This window comes from Poeciliopsis prolifica, unplaced genomic scaffold (assembly GCF_027474105.1).
Source record: "Poeciliopsis prolifica strain line A6 unplaced genomic scaffold, Auburn_PproV2 SCAFFOLD058, whole genome shotgun sequence".
Lineage (NCBI taxonomy): Eukaryota > Metazoa > Chordata > Actinopteri > Cyprinodontiformes > Poeciliidae > Poeciliopsis > Poeciliopsis prolifica.
The window spans coordinates 958,588-980,116 of record NW_026562433.1 but is presented as its reverse complement, the minus strand read 5'-3'; the positions used below and the strand labels follow the sequence as shown (position 1 = coordinate 980,116).

General features: G+C 43.0%; 1 protein-coding gene across 2 annotated transcripts in view; it reads left to right on the top strand.

Annotated features, from left to right (window-relative positions):
- The window catches only part of svep1 (sushi, von Willebrand factor type A, EGF and pentraxin domain containing 1), an 85,143-nt gene that overhangs the window by 56,482 nt on the left and 7,132 nt on the right, over positions 1 to 21,529 (top strand). For both annotated transcript variants that reach the window (XM_055060152.1, XM_055060151.1), the window contains exons 11-40: positions 4,161 to 4,292; positions 4,880 to 5,071; positions 5,320 to 5,441; positions 5,516 to 5,621; positions 5,723 to 5,920; positions 6,231 to 6,464; positions 6,599 to 6,760; positions 6,912 to 7,073; positions 7,352 to 7,513; positions 8,937 to 9,025; positions 9,847 to 9,943; positions 10,029 to 10,142; positions 10,225 to 10,338; positions 10,770 to 10,971; positions 11,067 to 11,224; positions 11,611 to 11,809; positions 11,896 to 12,071; positions 12,185 to 12,309; positions 12,493 to 12,622; positions 12,713 to 12,883; positions 13,022 to 13,195; positions 13,302 to 13,421; positions 13,561 to 13,737; positions 15,057 to 15,141; positions 15,248 to 15,439; positions 15,533 to 15,700; positions 16,294 to 16,966; positions 17,056 to 19,769; positions 19,952 to 20,186; positions 20,364 to 20,519. In XM_055060152.1, the coding sequence (XP_054916127.1) occupies positions 4,161 to 4,292; positions 4,880 to 5,071; positions 5,320 to 5,441; positions 5,516 to 5,621; positions 5,723 to 5,920; positions 6,231 to 6,464; positions 6,599 to 6,760; positions 6,912 to 7,073; positions 7,352 to 7,513; positions 8,937 to 9,025; positions 9,847 to 9,943; positions 10,029 to 10,142; positions 10,225 to 10,338; positions 10,770 to 10,971; positions 11,067 to 11,224; positions 11,611 to 11,809; positions 11,896 to 12,071; positions 12,185 to 12,309; positions 12,493 to 12,622; positions 12,713 to 12,883; positions 13,022 to 13,195; positions 13,302 to 13,421; positions 13,561 to 13,737; positions 15,057 to 15,141; positions 15,248 to 15,439; positions 15,533 to 15,700; positions 16,294 to 16,966; positions 17,056 to 19,769; positions 19,952 to 20,186; positions 20,364 to 20,519 (7,739 nt within the window). The remainder of the gene's footprint in view (positions 1 to 4,160; positions 4,293 to 4,879; positions 5,072 to 5,319; positions 5,442 to 5,515; positions 5,622 to 5,722; positions 5,921 to 6,230; positions 6,465 to 6,598; positions 6,761 to 6,911; positions 7,074 to 7,351; positions 7,514 to 8,936; positions 9,026 to 9,846; positions 9,944 to 10,028; positions 10,143 to 10,224; positions 10,339 to 10,769; positions 10,972 to 11,066; positions 11,225 to 11,610; positions 11,810 to 11,895; positions 12,072 to 12,184; positions 12,310 to 12,492; positions 12,623 to 12,712; positions 12,884 to 13,021; positions 13,196 to 13,301; positions 13,422 to 13,560; positions 13,738 to 15,056; positions 15,142 to 15,247; positions 15,440 to 15,532; positions 15,701 to 16,293; positions 16,967 to 17,055; positions 19,770 to 19,951; positions 20,187 to 20,363; positions 20,520 to 21,529) is intronic.

Genomic DNA, 21,529 nt, shown 5'->3' with positions numbered 1-21,529 from the left:
TTAGGACTCAGAAGCATAAACAGTGATTGCAGTGATGATTTCCTGCAGGTATCTAATTAGGAGGACTGTGCTGCAGGATCCATCCATTGTCCTTATCCACTGACCATGCAGTGTGGGGGCTGGCTGCCTGTTTCCAACACTCACTGAGCGAGAGGCAGGATACACACACACACAGTTCGCCAGTGTCTAACATATACAGTCATGGAAACTTAATGTTTGCATTACAGTCCATACTGTTATGGGAAAAGATGTTCACAATGCTGCTATGGTAGTTAGAATCCCCTTTATCTCTTTATGACCTAAGTTTCAAATCTTCGCCCGGATATTTTTGCTTATATTAATTGTTCGCAGTTCTTTAAATGTGCTGTGAGTAAATGTATTTGCCCATCTATCCATAACTGGAACTTTTAATATCTAGCAAGTCATTTTTGTAATTTACCAAAGAGCACCCCTCAGATTAATTTCTCCCCTTGCTACGGTGGGGATGAAATTACCATAATAACCCGAGATTGACTGGAAAGCACAATGTCTCCCCTTTCAGATAGCACAAAGTGTGGCAGAAACATGGTACTGCAAGTTCGGCTGGCTCGTCGGGTGCCCCTTTCGTTCTGGAAGGGATAATATGGATCATTGTCAGAACTTGTTTTCTCTCTCATCATTATGTTGGAATTTTAGTCAAATCTTCTTCAATGTTTCAATAAATTATCAAAATTTTGGGACATTTGTGCTTGCATTGATGTCAGGATTTTGATCAAACCATTGCAACGTCTTGTTTTCTTTTTCAGCAATTCTGTTCTGTGGTTTAGATGATCTCTCTCTTTCATGACCCAATCTTTCACTGTTGGACATTTGACTCTAGAATAATAAGTTCATGTTGGAATCAGTGACTGATGGTTTCCCAGGTTCAGAAGCAGCAAATAAGATTCATCTCTCCCATGTCACCATGTTTCATTGTTTTATGAGATACTTTTTCCAGATTGGTCTCCTCAGTGTAATAGATGTTGTTTCAGAACTTTCACTGCAAACTAGGAAAAGATTTTGAGGTTTTTTTTCTGCTCCTGGGAGGACCAGCAGCTGTTCTAAAAGGTTTCAACTCGCAAACATCGTTCTCATTGCCTTTGAAATTGGAAAAAGCCTTATGTGACTTCACACTGCTGAGCAGCAACAAATGATTCTCCAAGGTCACTGCCAAAGTCTTTCTGTCTTTACATTGTGTTAGGAAAACATCTTTTCATTCTGCAAACTACACAAACTGCTGCTTTAAAGAAGCAGTAGTTGCAGTCGCTGATGATCAGGTTCTGCTTTGCAGGTCGTTAGTAGAACATGATTGCCTCTTTCCTTCTTCAATATTATCGAAGCATTAAAGGTGGACTAGGTTATTTCCATGACTGCACTGACAGTCATAAAATTGTTTCCTTTTTCCCATGACTGTAGCTCAGACCATGTGTGCACATATTTCATAGGTCAGTCAAGCCTGATATGCTTACGTGGAAATAAAACATGGAGGAAAACAAAGGCCTTAACAGAGCCGGTATTTTTTATAACTTTATCATTGCATTTTTACGTAAACATGTAGTTAATATTTTAGAGAGATTGCATTGAAATTTGTTTCTGTTTAAAGTAGCACCTTCTTGTTGCCCTTCCTTCTCAACTCTAACTTCTTTGCAAACTATAAAAATGCATCTAAAAACGGTCTTGAGAAATACTTTACTAAACTGTGAGATGATCTACGTTTTGAACACAAAGTTGACTTTTAAAAGAAGAGTTAACCTGGGATAGTATAGCTGCAGCAAAATTTCGCAATAAAATACTGTAAAGCTTGTTTTTCGTGTGAAAGTTTTAAAAATATTATCTTTGAGCTTTGAGACGAAGGAAATATTTTTGGCAGCTTTTAGGAGACAAGCCCAGTTTACACGTAACAGGATCTGGATCGAGTACCCTGAGTGAAAATAAGCAGTGATTGTGGATCTAGAGGTTATTCTGTATGAGCAGAATGTTAATGATAAAGTAGCTTTTTGTGTTTCAAAGACTGTATTTTTGGTGTCTTTATCTCTGAAGTGATTTTGACTTACTGTTTAATTATTCATTGTCTTGTTGGCACCAGAGATCTTCTAAAGATTTTTCAATGATGCAGAAGCTGTTTTTTGTTGTGTATTTGTATAAATCATACGTATGCGATAGACCCGGTCCATATAACTTCACTCCTCACAGGCCGGTATCCTGCATGTTTTCTCAGCATGTCCCCAGGTTCTGCATAGTCCTGGTAATAATCATTTTATTTGGTTTAGATTTGAACAAGAGCAAAATCTAAAACGGCGTCCCTTTGAGGGCTCATTTGGATCCCATTATAATGGGCAGATCTCTGTTAACCAATTTGAAGAGTTCATCTCCAAAGTTAAATAAAACTTAGAAAAGAGTGTAAAAAAAAACCCCCCAAAATGTTAGAAATTAATGTTCAATTTTTCATCCAGAGTGAAACCATTTTGATTCCAACTTCAGTCCTGTAGGGGTAAATATAAATTTTAATCACCGATACTAGGATCAGCGTATCAAAGTGAACTTGCTTCTTATGGCAAATGCACTAATGTACTGAATGCAGCAAAACTTGAGCAGTTTTGCTGCATTCACACCGAAAGCATTTTGAGCATCAAGCTTGTCTGGTTTATATTCAAAGTCTGTGTGGAGTGTCAGACGCGTCGAAGACTCAAAACGGTTCAAATTGTGCCGCGCCAGACGCTCAAAATGCGTTCGGTGTGAACATACCATAATTAGCCGCTACTTTTTCCGAAGTAGCAATGGGAGAGGGATCTATTTGGAAATGTTTGGAGAAACTGAAGTCCCCAGTAAATTAGCTGCAGACAAGTAAAGACAGTTATTGATGTTTGAACACGATGGTATAAAGTTAGACATCTGAAGGTCAGTATATTGAACATATCAGAGATCCTGTTAACTTCATTTCATAGCTGTGTTTCTAAAATCTGTTGGTGAGTGACAAAATGATGGTTTCATACGTAGCACATTAAAATAAATGACCCAGATGTTTTCTTAAAAAGCTGAGTGCTGGGCTGGACACCTGCTATTGTTATGATGATCTAATAAACAATCTGTTCAGACTAATCTTCCAGCAGAGCAGTGCTGGAAGGCCAGTCTAGCAAACAGACTAAATATTGGACGCTTTCTCTTGGCACTGCAGCTGTTCCAAATAGCTCGACTTCACTTACTCCGACTCTTTATCTGCACTTTGTTAACACCAAAGTGCTCTCGTGAGTTAATGAGCTCCAAACCTAACGTCCCGCTCACAAACAACTCAGAGTAATCACTTCCCACCTGTCTGCGGAGGTGAGCCCCCATCAAACGACCTCAATAACACACACACACACACACACACACACACACACACACACACACACACACACACACACACACACACACACACACACACGCAAACACGCACACATGCACTCTAATAACAGACTGCCACTGCTGCGGCTGGTCCAGGTCCACACGACGTCAGCACAGCGCCGCTTCGACGTCAGTGTTTTGTTTTTCCAGGCCCACACCCTGATGCCAACTCTATTTATAGTCAAGATTCGTTAGGCGCACACATACAAACACACGCACTAAAATAAAACGTAAAGGGAGACTCCAGACGCGTGCCAGTCCCTCTGGAACGATATTTGCCGCTGTTACTGGAGGAGGTGGACTGGAGTCGAGTCAAAGGCAAATCCCTCACTTTTCTCAATGCATTCTGTGTGTCTCGCTCTTACAGATGTGCTCATTGTTCTTTTTGTTCCCACAGCCTGTTTCTGGCCTGCAGGCAAACCTCGAAGCATCACACACCAGCACACAACACAGCTCCTACTTTCTAACAACCTTTATGCATTTACATTCTTTAAGAGCTTCAGACAGATGCAATTTATTTGTATAAAGCTCTACAGTCTACCTACAAGAGTGACTCACAACCTTCAGATGACAATCTAATCCCAAGCCTGCCCCCTACAGGACATGAAGAAAACCACTTTTAAATCAGAGTAACTTAAAGAAATGCAGCTTCTGGTTGTGTAGTTTGAACAGTTGGGATGATTGTGGATTTTTATTTGAATATATTATGATTACGGTGATTCAGTTTTGGTTTATTGCACTGTTTCTTTGCTCTGTAGGTGGTCGCCTCACTGTGACCAGTAGCCATAAACCGGGCTCGCTGTTCCCAGTAGGAGAAACTGTGGTCCAGTACACTGCAACGGATACAGCAGGAAACAGCCGCATCTGCAACCTCACAATAACTGTGCAAGGTGTGAATTAAGAATCTATTTTATTCTATGGCAATTTTTTAAAATCCTTTTTCAATTACATTTTTTTAAATTAAAATTACAGTGTTGCGCCACATGTTGAATTTTTAAGTAGCATCTAAATATTAACAGAAAAGCAAACATTTGAGTCTAAGAAAATAAATCAAAACAAGAGTTTATTTAAAGTGTTCCTGTTTTCTAGGCCTACCTGTTGAAAGTATACAAGTGCATCTCAATAAATTAAAATAAAATGTAAAATTATTCAGGAATCCCAGTGAACATATAATATATGACGACATACGTATTCATTACATATACGGAGTAGATTTTATGGCTTATAGCTGTTGAAAAGTCAAAAATTAGATAATTTATTACACGGGATTAATAAAAAACATTTAATAAAGTAACAAACTCCTGTTGGAAAGTGTCCATGGACTTTGAGGCGGCTTATCCTGTTTCCCACATTGCCCCCACTGCTCACATTCACTGAAATGAATGTTTCTTAAAATTCAAATCCAATGAGGCAGAATCTCATCGCTATTTTTTTATGATGGATTTAAGTGATTAATGTCATTCTTTGTCTTGTCCAGGGTCTACTTGTGAGCAGCCGTATGTCCCAGTGAATGGAAAGTTCATCTGCTCTGAAGACGAGGAGGGGGTTAATTGTACTCTTCAGTGTAAAGAAGGCTATAGCTTTGCTCAAGATGCAGTGCAGAGCTACTTCTGTGCCTACAATGGCGTTTGGGAGCCGGCATACTCTTCAGACAGGCCAGACTGCTCCTGTGAGTGCAGCTCATGCTGAACTGTCTGTACGTTTTACAGACTGCCCATTTCTTTTCTAAGATACTTCTGAGACGTCTGGAACAGTTTATGAATGGTAAAATGATGAAATGGCCTTTACTTTATCAAATTCCAAGAAGGATGGAGTAGGGTTTTGAACCGGCAACCTGAGCCACTGCAGCTCTAGTTCATGATCAAATTGCTCTCAATGGGGTAAAATATCACAAATCGCCTCTTTTCTCTGTTTCAGTGAACCGCATAGCTAACAACGGATATAAGCCCTTTGAGATGTTGTTCAAAGCATCTCGATGCGACGATGCAGACCTGGTCAAGTCGTTTGCTGGTCATTTCAATGCCAAACTGGGAAGCATGGTGAGGGCCAGTACTCACACACACTCAGAAATACACAAAGAGCACGATTAACCGTGTTTTCCTTTTCTCTGTAGCTTCCCTCTATTTGTAGCAGTGATGAAATCACCTGCAAACTGGAGGTCATGTCCCAGGGTCACTGCCTGGAGTACAACTATGACTATGAGAATGGATTTTCAATTGGTAGGCGTCTGTAGATGTTCTTACTCTAAACAAGACATCTAACCTTCGGTTTAAGTGAAGCGTTATCAGCCGATTGTTGTTTGTTTTTGCCTTTCAAACAGCACCAGGAGGATGGGCCAACAACTGGGGCTCTCAGGGTGCGCAGGACTATGCCTACTTTGAGTCAGGCTTTGCCACAGGCACCCGACAGCTCCCAAGTCAGCAGCAAGATGGCAGCATGAGGCATCGCTCCAAGAGGCACAGGAAGATCAGAGGTCCGACCAAAGACCACAAGATCCAAATTTACTTCAACATCACAGGTACAACAACATTCTGTGTGTTTAAGGAAACTGATTTTGAATTTGATTGCAAAATCTGTCGGCAAAAGCAATCGTAACACCCTTAACACAAGAATAGACAGGAATCTGACAACATTAGCGTGACGGTTTTGAGCATGAACAAATGGTATTGCTAATCATTTTGGTGGAGACTAGTGTGCACCACAGAGCAGGACAGCAGAAGCGTACACGCCTCCAAATTACGCAAACATGCCGGTTGCTAAGCAATACTCATGAAGTTGTTTAGAAATATTTCTGTTGTCAAAGCACTAATCTTTGGCCGTTCTCCCAGCAAGCATCCCTTTGCCTCTGTCGAGAAATGACTCAGTCGAAGTGGCCAATCAGAAGAGGCTTCTGCGGACGCTCGAGCAGCTCACCAATCGCTTGAAACGAACGCTGGCGAAACAGCCTCTGTCCAGCTACCACGTCTCCTCAGAGATGATCATTTCTGATCCCAAATCGCTGGAGAGCAAAAAGGCCTCATTGTTCTGCAGGCCAGGCTCAGTGCTCAAAGGCAGAATGTGTGGTAAGCTTGAAGAGAACACATTTTGACTTAAATTCATTTAATTTTATGCACACTACATTTACAGCATGACTAATAGTGCTGTGCAAGATTTATATGTTCCAGGAAATCGCTTAGTGTGAGCCTTCTTGTTGCAGTCCAATGTCCAGTGGGCACTTACTTTTCGCTGGAGCATAACGAGTGTGAGAGCTGCTGGCTGGGGTCCTACCAAGACCAGGAAGGTCAACTGGAGTGCAAGTCCTGCCCTGAGGGGACATCTACAGCCTATATGCACTCCCGCAGCATCACCGAGTGCAAAGGTGTGTTTGAGAACAAATGTCAGGCTTTTCATTGTTAATCAGCATTTTGACCATCAATTAGGTGTAAACTGATTTGTTTTAAGCTTGTTCTCACAAATAAAAGTAAAGCTTTTTCTGGTTTCTTGATGGTGTGATATGTGTGTGTCTGCAGGGCAATGTAAACCTGGCAGCCACTCGCTGAATGGACTGGAGATCTGCGAGTCCTGCCCACTGGGTCACTTCCAGCCTGGTTATGGTGCCAGGAAATGTTTAGTCTGTCCTGGTGGAACCTCTACAGTCACCAGAGGAGCAGTGGATGAGGCAGAGTGTGGAGGTGATGCAGTCTAATAATGCTGGCACTCTTTGTAGCTTTATCATCTTTATTTCTTCAAAGTTTGACTTGATTTCTGCCTTAAATATGGATGGATTACTGGTAATTTAGCAAATTTTATAAAACTATCCTGACAAAACACATAAAATAAGTTTTTTATATAAACATTAGGCTTCAGTTTGGATTTTCCTCACTGAATGCTACCATCTGATCATCTTTGACATTTTTTAATCGTTCTTAATTACTTTATTTGCTCTCATTTTTCCTCTTCCTTCTTGCAGTTCCCTGCATGGCAGGTCATTTTTCCCGCACTGGTCTGGTTCCCTGCTACCCGTGTCCAAGGGATTACTACCAGCCCGATCACGGACGCTCGTACTGCCTCTCCTGCCCCTTCTATGGGACCACCACGATAACCGGGGCGTCCAGCATACAGCACTGCTCCAGTGAGTCTTTCTGCCATAAAACGGTTTTGGTAAACAAATGACTGAACTTGATCTCGTCAGGTAATGTAGGGAGCCTTTCTACGATCTTTATTGGTAGAAGTTGAGGACCTTCAATAAACCAGATGCTTTATCTTGCTGATTTTGACTGAAATCAGCGCTTCCTGATTGATCATTAAGCCACTGTGACCACTTTGGCAGTAATCTTAGTATCATTGTTCATTTGGAAGACCCATCTATGCCCAGCCTCATGTCTTGAGTGACTTCTTCAATCTATTTTGTGACGCACACTAAAATGTCTCCAGAATTTAAGATGTTCCTGAGAACTTTTCCAACTTATGATCTCAGTTTTGTAGTAAAGGCACAAATAGGAGAGTAGCTAGAGTCTCTTACCAACCTCAGACAGCATCCTCACAAAGTCTTTTGGTTTTGTTCTGAGTTGATTTTCACATTTCAAACAAAAACACGTTCACTTCTGGAACACAGAAGCCGTCTCCTTCCTGAACAGGACGACGGCTTCATGCTGCTGGTCTTTGCATAAAAATTGTTTGAGCAGATGGCACCTTCAGGCATCTGGAAGTGAACCAGACTTGTTCGCCTCCACTTTTCTCTTCCCGATAGCTCGGCTGATTTCTTTTGGCTTCCCCATCTTGTCTGAAAAGGACAGGTGTGCCTCTGGTAAACTCTGATATTGTCTTGACTTGTGAGGAGCCTTCAAAGTTGTGACATCATCATCTTAGTTTTACCAAATTGTTTAAGATTCTATTAGTGTGTATACAGATCATAATTTGAAAAGAAACACCAGATGAGATAAATCCAGAAGACTAAAGTGATTTTCATGGGTTGACCATGTTGTACAGTGTTAGGCTGACATGTGAGTTATATTAACTCTCTGTAGAAAGAGCCAAGTTACGTCAACGTTGCTGTAAAGGAACTGCTTTGTGTCAGGCTTTCCCATGTAAAACGCCACTTGTGTGGTGGCTGATCTGTCTCTTGACAGCTCAATCCAATTGGAAACAGGATTACTGAGCAGGATCAGGGGACGTGGTAATAATAAGGTTTTTATTGCTGTGAAGCAATAGAAAATAAACCGCACTGCATGCCGAAGTGCAAAAATGAACAGTGGTTACAGCAAAGCGCCAGTTATGAATTTAAACACAGACCTTTTTCCTGCTTGTCTGCCAGTCTTCTAGCTAATGGCAAGTTTTTTTAACGATGGTTTTGTAGTTTTCTGCATTAATTTGACAGCATGTAGTGAGAAGGAGTTGATACGATGGCGACTTGCAGTGAATTGGGCATTGACTTTTGGCCCCTCTTCAATTAGTTTTATTGCCTTCCACCAAAATCAGAAACCTCCCACTGAGGCTTTTTTTTTTTACAGACTTCCCTCTGCTCACATTTTACAGTCTCTGGGTGTCATTGTCAGGTTTTAGCTCAAGCTTTCTCGCTAAGGAGGAGAGCGTAACTCCTGCTCCAGAAGTGGAGGTCATTGAGGACTACCAAGTCAGCAGTCAGGTGATTATTGATCAAAATAAAAATCTGCTCTGTCTCCTGTCTTGCCACTGTGAAATGAAAACATTGAGGACATTTTGGGTATCGTCTATTTCTGTCTTAAATCCCTCTTGGAACGCGTTTAATTTCGTCTCAATTGCCACCTCTCCCTGTATTGCTACAAAATACAACGTATATAGAGTGTAAAACCTGCTTTACTCTAAGAATAAATTATATTTTAAGCTTTAGAAATATGTTGTGTATCCCTGCAAAAACACAAAATCTAACCAAATATCTTTTGTCAGTTACATAAAAGATTATTTGACAGGGTGTGCATAAGACTGACATCACGCGATTACAAACATAACACCTTCATGAATGTTTACGACTGTTGTCATGAAGAGTCATTCGGTAAATAAGGATACCTTTGACGCAAAGTTTTAATGGACTTTGTATTAAGAGTGTCATTATTCGCCGAATGACACTTCATGACAACAGACGTAAACATTCATGAAGACTTCTTCATGTTCAGGTTGTTATATCATGTTTATGATGGTATCATGTCAGTGTTATGCACACCCTGTCAAATAAAGTGTTAGTCTTTTGTCTTGCTTCTACAGCAGATATCTTAGTTAGACAAAACTAACTTACAGAGGAAGTTTTCAGTAAGCTATATGAGTTTGTTTGAAGTTGATAATTTCTTAAGATTATATTAGTTATAGTGAAGTAATCTGCAGATTACTAGCACTCAGAGACCTGCTTCTGGCTTTAGATCGATTCTGTACAAATTATCCTCAGGTGGTCAAAAACTTTGCCACTAAATTTAAATTGAATAATTTCTTCAGGTTTTCCATGAGTGCTTCCTGAATCCCTGTCAAAATAAGGGGACATGCGAGGAGGTTGGAGCGGGATACGTCTGCACCTGCATGCCTGGATTCACAGGTAAATAAATAAATCCCGCTCATCGGATATCAAGATGTCGCCGCTGTACGGCACTCATGTGACGCCGCTGACATTTCTCTCTCAGGTGCAAAGTGTGAGGTCGACATAAACGAGTGTGACTCTGCCCCCTGCCAGAATGGAGGCCTGTGTAAGGATGGGATGGGGGACTTCCAGTGTCAATGCAAACCTGGCTTTTTAGGTACAGACACCATCAAACAAAACGATAAAGGCTTCACTAATACTTTGAAGGTTATGAAAGACTTTCTGTTTGTCTGATTTAGGCTCCCTGTGTGAGGGCGAGGTGAACGAGTGCCTCTCCTCCCCGTGTCTCAATGAAGGGCTGTGTGTGGACGAGGTCAATAAGTTCTCCTGCAGCTGTGCTGAGGGCTTCACAGGTCAGTCCTAAACAGGCATTTATGGCGTTCAGCTGGACTTCACTTCCAGTTCATAGTAACATTGATGTCAGCTAAATATCTCTTTCAGTTTTAAAAAGCAAAAGTTGCTGTTCATCAGACAGTCTGATAGGCGTTTGAACTACGGTAATTCGTATTGGGTGTCAGTGACAGTTTTTGATTCATGAGCAGCATTAAAAACTGAGGACTCACCAGATCACATGTGAACATGAACATGTTTTCTGCTGTTTGTACACATTTGAATTTAATGAGGAGTTGGCTCCCCACACTTGCTGTTGAGAACAGGGAGTTTATTTTACTCCCTTTGTGCAGTGCATTTTATCAAACTTTGATCTCGATGTGGCCCAAATTAAAAACGAGTTTGACACTCCTGACGTAGAAAGTTTTCCAACATCCCTCTTAAATTTCCACAGGTTCTCTCTGTGAGCTTGAAATCAACGAGTGTCTGTCCAGCCCGTGTTTGAACGGAGGAGTGTGTGAAGACTTGACAGGAGACTACAGCTGCAACTGCGCCGTGGGATTCTCTGGGGATCGCTGTGAGGTCAACATTGACGAATGCTACAGCTCCCCATGTCTCAATGGAGGCTCCTGTATAGATGATGTCAATAGTTTCAGGTAAAAAAAAAGGTCATGATAGTAGCTAAATGCTCACAAAAACTGAGAAGAACCTGAGTTTTAAAAACTGTTGAACATCCTTATCGCCCGTCCAGGTGTGAGTGTGTGGAGGGCTTTCAAGGCAGGCTGTGTGAGGTGGATGTGGACGAGTGCAACCCGAACCCCTGCTTGAACGGAGCCAGCTGCTTTGACGGTCTGGGCTCCTACACCTGCCGCTGCCTCCCTGGGTTCAACGGATCCAGGTGTGAGACAGGTACTACTGTATAGGACAGATGCCACAACACCATGGCAGCTGAAGGAAGCACAGCACGACACATTTAAAGGGCATAGTCGATCAAATTTACTCTTTTAGTTCTGTTTAGGTTTTTATTTCATTCTGTTTTTATTCTTTTATATGTTGAAAGTAAAAGAAAATGCTCAGTTGATCTACTTATCTAATTTAAAGAAATATTGAAAAGTTTATTGTGATTTATTTGATAATGTATTAGCCTTAAATGTCATTTATGCTTGCTATAGTTTTTCTGTTTTAGAGCTTAATTTCATCATGTGTTTCTCTTCACTATCAAATGAGATACTGCTGTGACAAACCCACATTTAATACAAAAATGGTTTGCTTGTTATTTTCTGGTGTGTCCTCAGAGATGTCCTCTGCCTTCAACCTGGACTTTGAGGTGTCTGGCATCCATGGTTACGTGATGATGGATGGAGTAATGCCGACGCTGACAGAAATCACCTGCTCCTTCTGGATGAAGTCAACAGACATGAATAACTACGGCACCCCGGTGTCCTACGCCGTAGAAGGCAGCGACAATGCTTTCCTGCTGATCGACTACAACGGGTCAGAAATGCAGAACCATCTGGAAAAATTTAAACTCCTGTTTGACCGTCTTTAACTGCTGTTTTTCCATCTGATTTTGATGGTAGGTGGGTGGTCTATGTAAATGGTAAGCAGCGGATTTCTGACTGCCCTGCTGTGAACACGGGTCAGTGGTACCACATCGGTGTTTCGTGGCGGAGCTGGGACGGCGACTGGAGGATTTACATCAACGGGAAGCCCTCAGACGGAGGCAAAGGCCTGTCAGTCGGCACCCCTATCCCAGGTGTAGTGCTATCCTCAGCCTGGACGCTTTCCTCAAACGCACTTTATTTTCTGGGAAAATGTTTGTGGGTTTTCTGTAAAGTCGTTAACCCCGGTGCTGCTTGTGTTCTGCAGGTGGCGGGGCTCTCGTTTTGGGTCAGGACCAAGATGAGAGAGGTGAGGGCTTCAACGCTGTTGAATCTTTTGTGGGCTCCATCAGCCAGCTCAACATCTGGGATCGTGTTCTCACTCCTCAACAGGTAAACGCCAGACTTTCTCTTTTCGCGGTCAACGTTGTCACACAAACATATTAAAGTGCAAAACATGCCGTTTTGTGTTTCTGACTTTGAAACACAAAACGGCAAATTTTTTTGTGATTTTTTTTTTCTTTTTTTTTCTTTGTGTTCACAAAAAAATAAAATCTGTTTTTTGTGGACAAACAGATCAAGGTTCTGGCCAGCAGCTGTCCAGCTTCCCATGTAACCCACAGAGGAAACGTGCTGGCTTGGCCCGACTTTCTCAGTGGTGTGGCAGGCCGAGTCAAAGTTAACCTCAACAGTATTTTCTGTGCTGGTAGGAGAGATTTATCAAGTACTTACAAACGTTGCAGGACTTTTTCCATTAAATCTGGTGATGAGGTACAACGGGTTTCTGTTTCTGCAGACTGCCCTAAGTTGGAAAGCGCCGTGCCCCACCTGCATGCTTCCAGTGTGGAGGTGAGCCCTGGCGCTCAGGTGCACCTGTCTTGTGATCCTGGCTTTTACCTGGTGGGGGAGCCAGTGCTGCAGTGCCAGAACAAAGGCGAGTGGAGCCATCCGCTGCCAAGCTGTGCAAGTAAGGTCCAAAACCACTATTCAACCAGATGCATCCATAATAACTTTAATGTTTGCTGTTGGAGTTTAGTAGCAAATTCTTGGCTGGAAGCAGAAATCCCATGGTCGCCGTATATTTCTTTCTCCGTGTGTGTTGCAGGAGTGTCGTGTGGACCTCCTCGCCCGCTGGAGAACGGTTTGTACCAGGGTTCAGATTTCCAAGCAGGCAGCTCCGTGGTCTACCAGTGCAACGTCGGCTTTTACCTGCTGGGAGACGCCAAGGTGCACTGCAGCAACAGCGGCCAGTGGGGAGGACATCCACCTGCCTGTCTGGGTAAAAGGACGCAATGCTCGTCTGATGCTGGCAGCGAAACTGCAAAACAACAAAATACCCGACTCGTTCTGCCTATCTCTACATGCATGTGACTGTTTGAGTTCAGATGTGGACGAGTGTGCGCTGGGGTCTGACTGCGACGATCACGCCAGCTGCCAGAACACGGAGGGCTCATACTCCTGCACCTGCATTCACCCGTACACCGGAGACGGCAAAAACTGCACAGGTACGACGACACCAGGGTTTCCGTGCTTCATATTAGTGGATGAGTTATGATGCTAGCAGATCATGAGAGAACCTTGAGTCATGCTTAAAACTTGTATAAACTTTCAAAATGAGAAAACCCTGTGATTGTATGATTTCAGAGCCAGTGAAGTGCCAGAACCCTGGGTCTCCAGAGTTTGGTCAGAGAGACGGCAGCAGCTTTCTGGTGGGCAGCGCTGTGGCGTTTGGCTGCGATAGCGGCTATGAGCTGATTGGCTCTTCACGACTCCACTGCCTAGAATCAGGAACCTGGGACCATCCTGTCCCTTACTGCAGAGGTGAGAGCTCAGGTTCAAGAAAAAACATAGAACAATGAACTTATTCAAGCAGGAATATTCGCCATGAATAAAAAAATGAGGCTCTTAATCTTAACTATGATCTCACACTGCAGCACGTCTATTGTCTTTACAGAAAATCTGCTCTGGGAACAACAATAAGTTTTTATTATGTCTGGTAACAATGGGGAATTGTACAAAATTACTGAATATTTTAGCATACAAGTATGTGGTTTCACTTGAAAATTATGTCTTCTAGTCTGAGACACAGATTTTAGATCAAAGCCTCAAATTAAGTAGTAGTAGTAATAAAATCCAAACATAATTTCCCTTTATTTTATATTTTCTGCACTGATTCACATGCAGCAAGTTTATTGTGGGTTCAAATTTGACTTCACATTTTAACGCTGATTTTTGACATTTTGAATTTAAACGCAGTTGTTCTGTTTCAGTGCCTTTCTCAGTTATAAAACAGGTACATTTATAGTTTAATGCATGTACAGGCAGGCTTCCAAGTGTATTTAAATTTGATAATAGTATTGAGTTATACAGTTCTGTCAACCCCGAACATTACAGTTTACAGCTGTGACTGTGTGGAAATTGGATGCAACACATTCAGGATATAGAAACATACATTTTTAGATTTATTATGAAGAGGCAAATATTACAGATACACGGTGACAGATTCACAGTCTGTGTTATTTGAGTTGCATGAATGGTGGATTACATGAGCAGCTCTCTTCCTGTCCTTTTTCTCGGCCACTGCAGTGTCTCCATCTTGGCTCGGAGCCACAACGTTACTCATAGAGGAAGTGGAAGTGCCAGTCTGACGTATTCGGCCCATTCAGTCTTTTTACTGTCATGCTGACCACAATTTTTCTTTTAAAGGCACATATTACGCACAACATATGGTTTTGACTGCTTCACGTTATATTAGCATCAGGAATTATATCATGTGGAAAATGCAGTAATTTTATAATTGCTGCTGGTTTTTTTTATCTTTGAATAATATCATTAACAAACAATGTTTCTATTTGTGACTAGACACGTTAGAGTCATCTTTATGAGAGGAAACAAATGTTACAGTGAGCTAGTTTTGTCCTTGAGCTCCACCCTGGATTGAAGCAGCTTGTCTCTTTAAAATGTTTACAGTGAACGGAAAATGTTGTGGTGCATAAATGATGTAAGGCGTCTTGGAGAAGACTAATCTAATCAAAAATTTATTGCACGAGGCTCTGAAGTCTTAACATAAAAGTTGCAATTGCAATATGAAAGCATAAAAACAAGCAGGTATTAATCATTTTCCCATCTTCTCCCTGCAGCTCTCTCCTGCCCGATTCCAAGCGTCCCTGAAAACTCTGTCATGACAGGAAACAACTTTACGTTTGGAAGCAAGGTGACTTTCAGGTACCATGTGCATCATACTGCGTATCACTGTGACAAACATCAATCCAACAAAGGATCTTAGATTTTGCAGAAAATAAAAATAGTTTTGTTGTTTGTTGCCCCTCAGCTGTAAAAACGGCTTCCTGCCTCAGATGCCCTATGAGTTCCACTGTCTCTCGACTCTGAGGTGGAGCGGGGCGCCACCTATCTGTTATCCGGTGACCTGTGGGGGGCCACCAACTGTGGAGCATGCAAGCTATGTCCTCGACACGAACACCTACCTCTCTACTGTTAAATACACCTGTGCTGAGGGATACAGGTATGGATGAATTACAGATGATGATGTCTGTTTTACTGCAGTAAATTACCTCTATAAACAAGTGTCTATACTAAGTGCTATGTTATTGCAAAGACCACAGGGCTCCATGGAAGTGGTTTGTGAAGCGACAGGAGAGTGGAGCCGGCCCAATCCTCGCTGTGTGAGCATCCTGTGCAACGAGCCGCCAGCACTTAAAGATGCTGTGATTGTCGGAGAAAACTATGAAGTCGGAAATAAAGTTCACTACATCTGCAAAGAAGGGTAAATGTGGATCTGCTACATCAAATCAAAACTTAATTAGTTCAAAAATAACTGGGTTTACATTAACCAGAGCTACAATGATATAGATTCTTCACTGTGTCATTTGCTTTAATCTACACCTTAGAGCAAAACAAAGCACATATTCTTGCATTAGAATGGACTAGTCAAAGTCTCAACAACAATACAAAGAACCTGTAATATTCTCATGGATCTTTTCATATGTTTTCCATTCATGCTGACTGGAATGCAGTCAGAATCAATGCATTCCAGAATGCATTCCAGAAAGCCTAATAAATATTCGTTTATATAAATAAATAGCCTAAAATGAACAAAAATGGCAGACATTTGATGTTCTAAGTTCAAAGAAACATTTCTCAAAATATCAGCAGCTGTAAATGCAGCAAAAGTTAGTTCTGCAAACCATTAACTGTATAAAACTATATATGTTCTACTTCAAATTTAGTCTATCAAAAAAAATTCCAATAACATGAACTTGCAACATAACAAAATGGTCAGATCTTCAAAAGATATGAATATCAAGACACTGTAAAAAGAAATAAAAGTCTGTACATTTCTTAATGCTTGCTCGCTAGGTACACTCTGATTGGCCCAGAAACCAGGGAATGTCTACCCACTGGCCAATGGACTGAAGGCTTTCTGCAGTGTGTCCCTCGCTCTTGTGGCCCACCCCCTGCTGTCGACCACGCTGTGCCACACGAGACTCACAAGCTGTTTGGAGACACAGCCAGCTACTACTGCACAGATGGATACACGGCCAGCAACAATTCCAAGATGGTGTGCAACGCTCAGGGAGTATGGGTGCCCCCCGATGGCATGGAGGCCCCTCGCTGCATCGCAAACTTTTGCCTACGCCCCCCTGAGGTTTCCCATGCGATTTTAGATTCAGTCAACAAACCCAAATATGCCAGTAACACTGAAGTGAGCTACAAATGTGAAGAGGGTTTCATGCTAAATACCACCGCCACACTCCGATGCTTATTAGGAGGGATGTGGGAGCCTTCGCCGTTTGAGATTGATTGTGTGCCAGTAAGGTGCTCCAAACCGGAGAGCATCGATCGAGGGTATGTGAGAGGAACCAACTACAGCTTCGGAGCCGTGGTGGCGTACAGCTGTGAGACAGGGTACCTGATTCGAGGGGAGAAGAGGAGGATCTGCAAGGCTAACGGAGAGTGGGGAGGGAATCTGCCCACTTGTGTTCCTGTGTCCTGTTCCTCCCCGCCTGTACTGCTAAATGGATACATCTACGTCAGTACAAAAGACAAAAATACAGAATGCACTTTTGAATTTGTTGTCATTTTCTATAATTGTGGATGTTTGTGTTTCTTTTCTTTTAGGTCAGAACTCGATACACTTTCAATAACAAGGTGACTTACGCCTGTAATGCCGGCTACAAACTGGTGGGTGGGCCAGAGCGAGTTTGTCAGGCTAACCGACAGTGGTCCAACAATGACCCACCCACCTGTGTCCTTTTGACCTGCGACCCTCCTCCTGCTGTGGTCCATGGACACTACAGGGGCTCCAACTTCCGTGTGGGCAGCAAGGTGGAATATTTCTGTGATGAGGGTTATGAGCTTGGAGGGAATCCTGTCTCCACCTGCCTCAAGAACGGAAAGTGGGATCAACCTAATCCTCCGCGCTGCTCTCCTGTCAAGTGTCCAGAGCCACCTCTAGAGGAGAGCCATCTGGTCCTGAAGAGCCTGTTCTCTGAGTCTGGAACTGTGGAGTTATCCTGTGAGGATGGCTATATTCTGGAGGGCGCCAATGTTCTACGGTGCACTCCATCCCAGGAGTGGAATGATACATTTCCGGTGTGCAAGGAAGTATTCTGTGGACCTCCGCCTGAGGTGACTTTTGGTGCTCCAAACAATGCCTCTCATTCTTTCCCCTTCAGCTCTGTGATCACCTACACATGCATGGGAGGCTTTACTTTCAGAAAAGAAGACTCTGTATCTTGTCTAGCCAGCTCCCAGTGGAGTACTCCTTATCCAGAATGCATCCCAGTTGAATGTCCTCAGCCTGTGGAGATTTCCAACGGATTTGTTGACGTCCAGGGTCTGATGTACCTCAGTAAAGCTCTGTATAGCTGTAGGACTGGACATAATTTAGTAGGAGACTCCATTGTCCTTTGTGGAGACAGAGGTGCATGGATTGGCGGGGTTCCATCGTGTCGCCCTGTCGAATGCTCCATCCCTAAACAGATAGCCAGTGGGAAAGTGGTTTACACAAAGCTCCAGTATGGTCATAGTGCCACCTACTCCTGCCACCGTGGTTTCCGGCTTCGCGGCCCAGAGACTCTGAAGTGCTTAGCTAATGGGGAGTGGGACTCAGAGCCCCCTGTATGCACACAGATATCCTGCACTCTTCCCCAACCAATCGAAAATGGTTTTGTGGAGGGTCAGGATCACAGTTTTGGCGTTACGATTTTCTATAGCTGTTTCCCAGGGTTCCAGCTTGTTGGCCAGGATCATCTAACCTGTGAGGAGACAGGCTGGTCTAGTTCTGTTCCTATGTGTGTACCCTCTGACTGTGGACTCCCTCCTCATGTTGACTTTGGAGACTATGTCAGGGTGACAGAGTCGGACACTACTCCAAAAGACACCATTCCAGCTTCCCCTTTGGACTTGAACTTTCTTCACGGGACATTGATTGAGTATCGCTGTCATCAAGGTTACGACATCAGCCGCCACACCAGGCTGGTATGTCAGGAAGATGGGGGCTGGAACGGAACGGCCCCATCGTGTGTCCCAACTGAGTGCGAATTACCATCCAGTCCACAGCATGGCTCCATTAATGTAACTTATGCTCCTGTTGGCAGTGTGGTTAGCTATTCTTGTGAGGAAGGTTATGAGCTGGTGGGAGAGCCTGTAAGACAGTGTGTGTCTGGTCGACTTTGGACCGGTGATGAGCCAATATGTCAACCTGTATCCTGTGGTGATCCTGGTGTTGTTGCTAACTGTTTGACTCATGGGAGGGATTTTGTGTACCCTGAAGTTCTGCACTTCGAATGTCATCCTGGATTTTCCCTAAAGGGAACGGACACCATTGCCTGCCAGGCAGATGGAAACTGGAACGGTCAAACGCCACACTGTGAGCCGGTGTCCTGCGGTCCCCCAACAGTACCTAGTGACATCACTGTTCAAGGGAAAGAGTACACCTATAATAAGGAAATTGAACTGAGGTGTCAGCCTGGCTTTATCTTAAAAGGAACATCTAAAAGTGTTTGCCAGGCTGATGGTACTTGGAGCCATGCCTACCTTTCTTGTGTACCAGCTCGTTGTGGGAGGCCATCTCCTATACCCCATGGTCGTGTGCTAGGGTCAGAAACTGGTTTCAACAACAAACTGAAGTATGAATGTGATGAAGGATACAAGCTTACTGGAGATCCCACAGTTGTTTGCCAGTCAGATGGACTGTGGGACAAACCCCCACCGCGTTGTCACATTATTAGCTGCGACCCACCTGAGGACATTAGTCACGGCTTTGTGAATGGCTCAGGGTTCAACTTCAACAACGTGGTGGAGTACATCTGTTTTGAAGGATACGAGGTAGTTGGCGATCCCATCCTGCGGTGCTCAGCTCAGGGACTCTGGGTGGGCTCTGTTCCTCAGTGCCAACCTTGTGCCTGTTCACCGCCCGAGGTTCGGTTTGGAATGGTCACAGGCCCTGGCCAAGCCTGCGGAGACCGAGTTCAGTTCAGCTGTGATCAGGGCTACAAACTGCTAGGTCCCTCTGAGGCAGTGTGTGAGAAGGGAGGCGTGTGGAGCCCCGGGGTGCCAGTGTGTGGTAGGGGGAGGTGCAGCATTGCCCCGCCTGTAGTTCCCAATGCAGTACTACAGGGTGGCACAACTACCTTTCCAGAAACAGTCATGTACATGTGTCGTCCCGGCTACCTGCTGAAAGGATCCTCGCTCCTCTCCTGTGGAAGAGATGGCAGATGGGGGGAACCCAGAATCCGCTGTGAGCCTGTGAACTGTGGAAAGCCACCTGCAGTAGCCCATGGTCAAGTGGTGGGAGACATCTTCACCTTTCCCAACCAGGTCACATACAGGTAAATACTCACCCTACTTCTGCAATATATATTAAAATCTTTTGTCATGCTCATCAAAACAACATTGTCTTGTTTTATGAGCTGAATGTTTTGTTATACTCCTTGGAGGTAACCGTCTCACCTCTGTTTTTCTAATTGACATCAGACATATTCTTTCGTATTTTATATTTCCTGATCTCCAGATGTGAGGATGGATACAAATTGGCAACAAGTAGAGCCTCTCTTTCCTGTCAGAGTGATGGCACCTGGTCCAAACACAGCATTCAGTGCCTTCCTGCCCCTTGTCTGTTACCCACCAACGTCTCCATCCCCCACCTGCAAATCAATGGGAGAGAGCTCACTCCTGTTGGCGGCACGATCACCCTCTCATGTCCTACTGGTTTCTACCTGCAGGGGTCAGCACTAGCAGAGTGTCAGGTACTGATGGGCTTTTCTTCCTCGTTTAAAACCAAATTATAGCTTCAAATACCCAATTTTTTGCATACATTTAAATATGTGTATTTTTGGAGATGATTCTATGGTTATGTAACCATTCTTTCTATCAATTAATGTTATGTTTTACACAAAGCTATGTTGTTTGTGTTTTGTGGTTAGGTTGGAGGAAGCTGGTCTCCGAGCATCATCTCGGTTTCATGTGAGGTGGTGACGTGTGAGAAACCGTCTCCTCTTCTTCACGGTGTCATGGAGGGCGACAGCTACACCTATGGAGACTTTGTGCTGTACTCCTGTCTGCCTGGCTTTGATCTGAAGGTGATCATCAAACCAAAGCTCACCTGTTAAGCCCCAACAACTGGAAAGATCAAAAGAAAAAAAGAGAGACAGAAATTTGCATCTAATTTAGAAAACCAAAATCCTTCCAAAAGACCTGCCACGCTCCTGCTACCATGAACATAGGAATAGTTTGTGAAATATAAATAAAAACACAAAACATATGTGTTTTTTTTGTTTGTTTTAACATTTGAGGTTTGATCCAAATAACTATAGAATTTGAATGATTTCATTGGTGTGCACAGGTCCAGGGCTACTTTTAAAGTGCTGTGTCAGACCATTAACCATCTGCACACTCAGATCTATTGGGAAAGAATCAGATTACAGTACGTCACATGATTTACCCTCAGCTGTTAGTGGTGCAGGAAGAACTGCCTCTTTTTCCTGACACAGACATCTCCTGCAGGTCAGTCTGAGCACGCACTAGGGTCCATCTACTGATTTTGCTTTATTTGTGTTTAAAACACAAATATTTAAACACATTTCATAACTAAAAATGTTTCAGCTAGCAAATGTTTGAGCTTCCTTCTGTTAAATTATTACTTCCTATAGAACCACAGTACAGGTAGACATTGCAAAGTGTATCTGCATTTCTAAATTATGATATGTGTTTCATTATTCCCACAAATGTTTTAATAGCATGTATTTACTTCATAAACACTGTTAAACAGTCACAGTTTAGACACTGTCTTTATCCTTCTAATTGATGTTTTATATGAGAGTTGCGTAACATTTTTAACAGAGTTTATTAAAACCACCTGGGGTTATTCATTTGTGGCATTTCCTGACCAATCTTACTGTTATTAACAGGTTTGTTGTCTAAAATTCAGCAGGTTTAAAGCAAAACTAGCTCGTTTTACTAGCTGCTGGTTTCATAAATTTATTTTTACTTCCTGGTGAACCTGGTTATTTTTTCTGGTCTGGAGCAAAGGTGGGTCTCAGGATACAAACACAGTGGTTTGGTGTTAGTCTGGAAATATATAGAACTATAG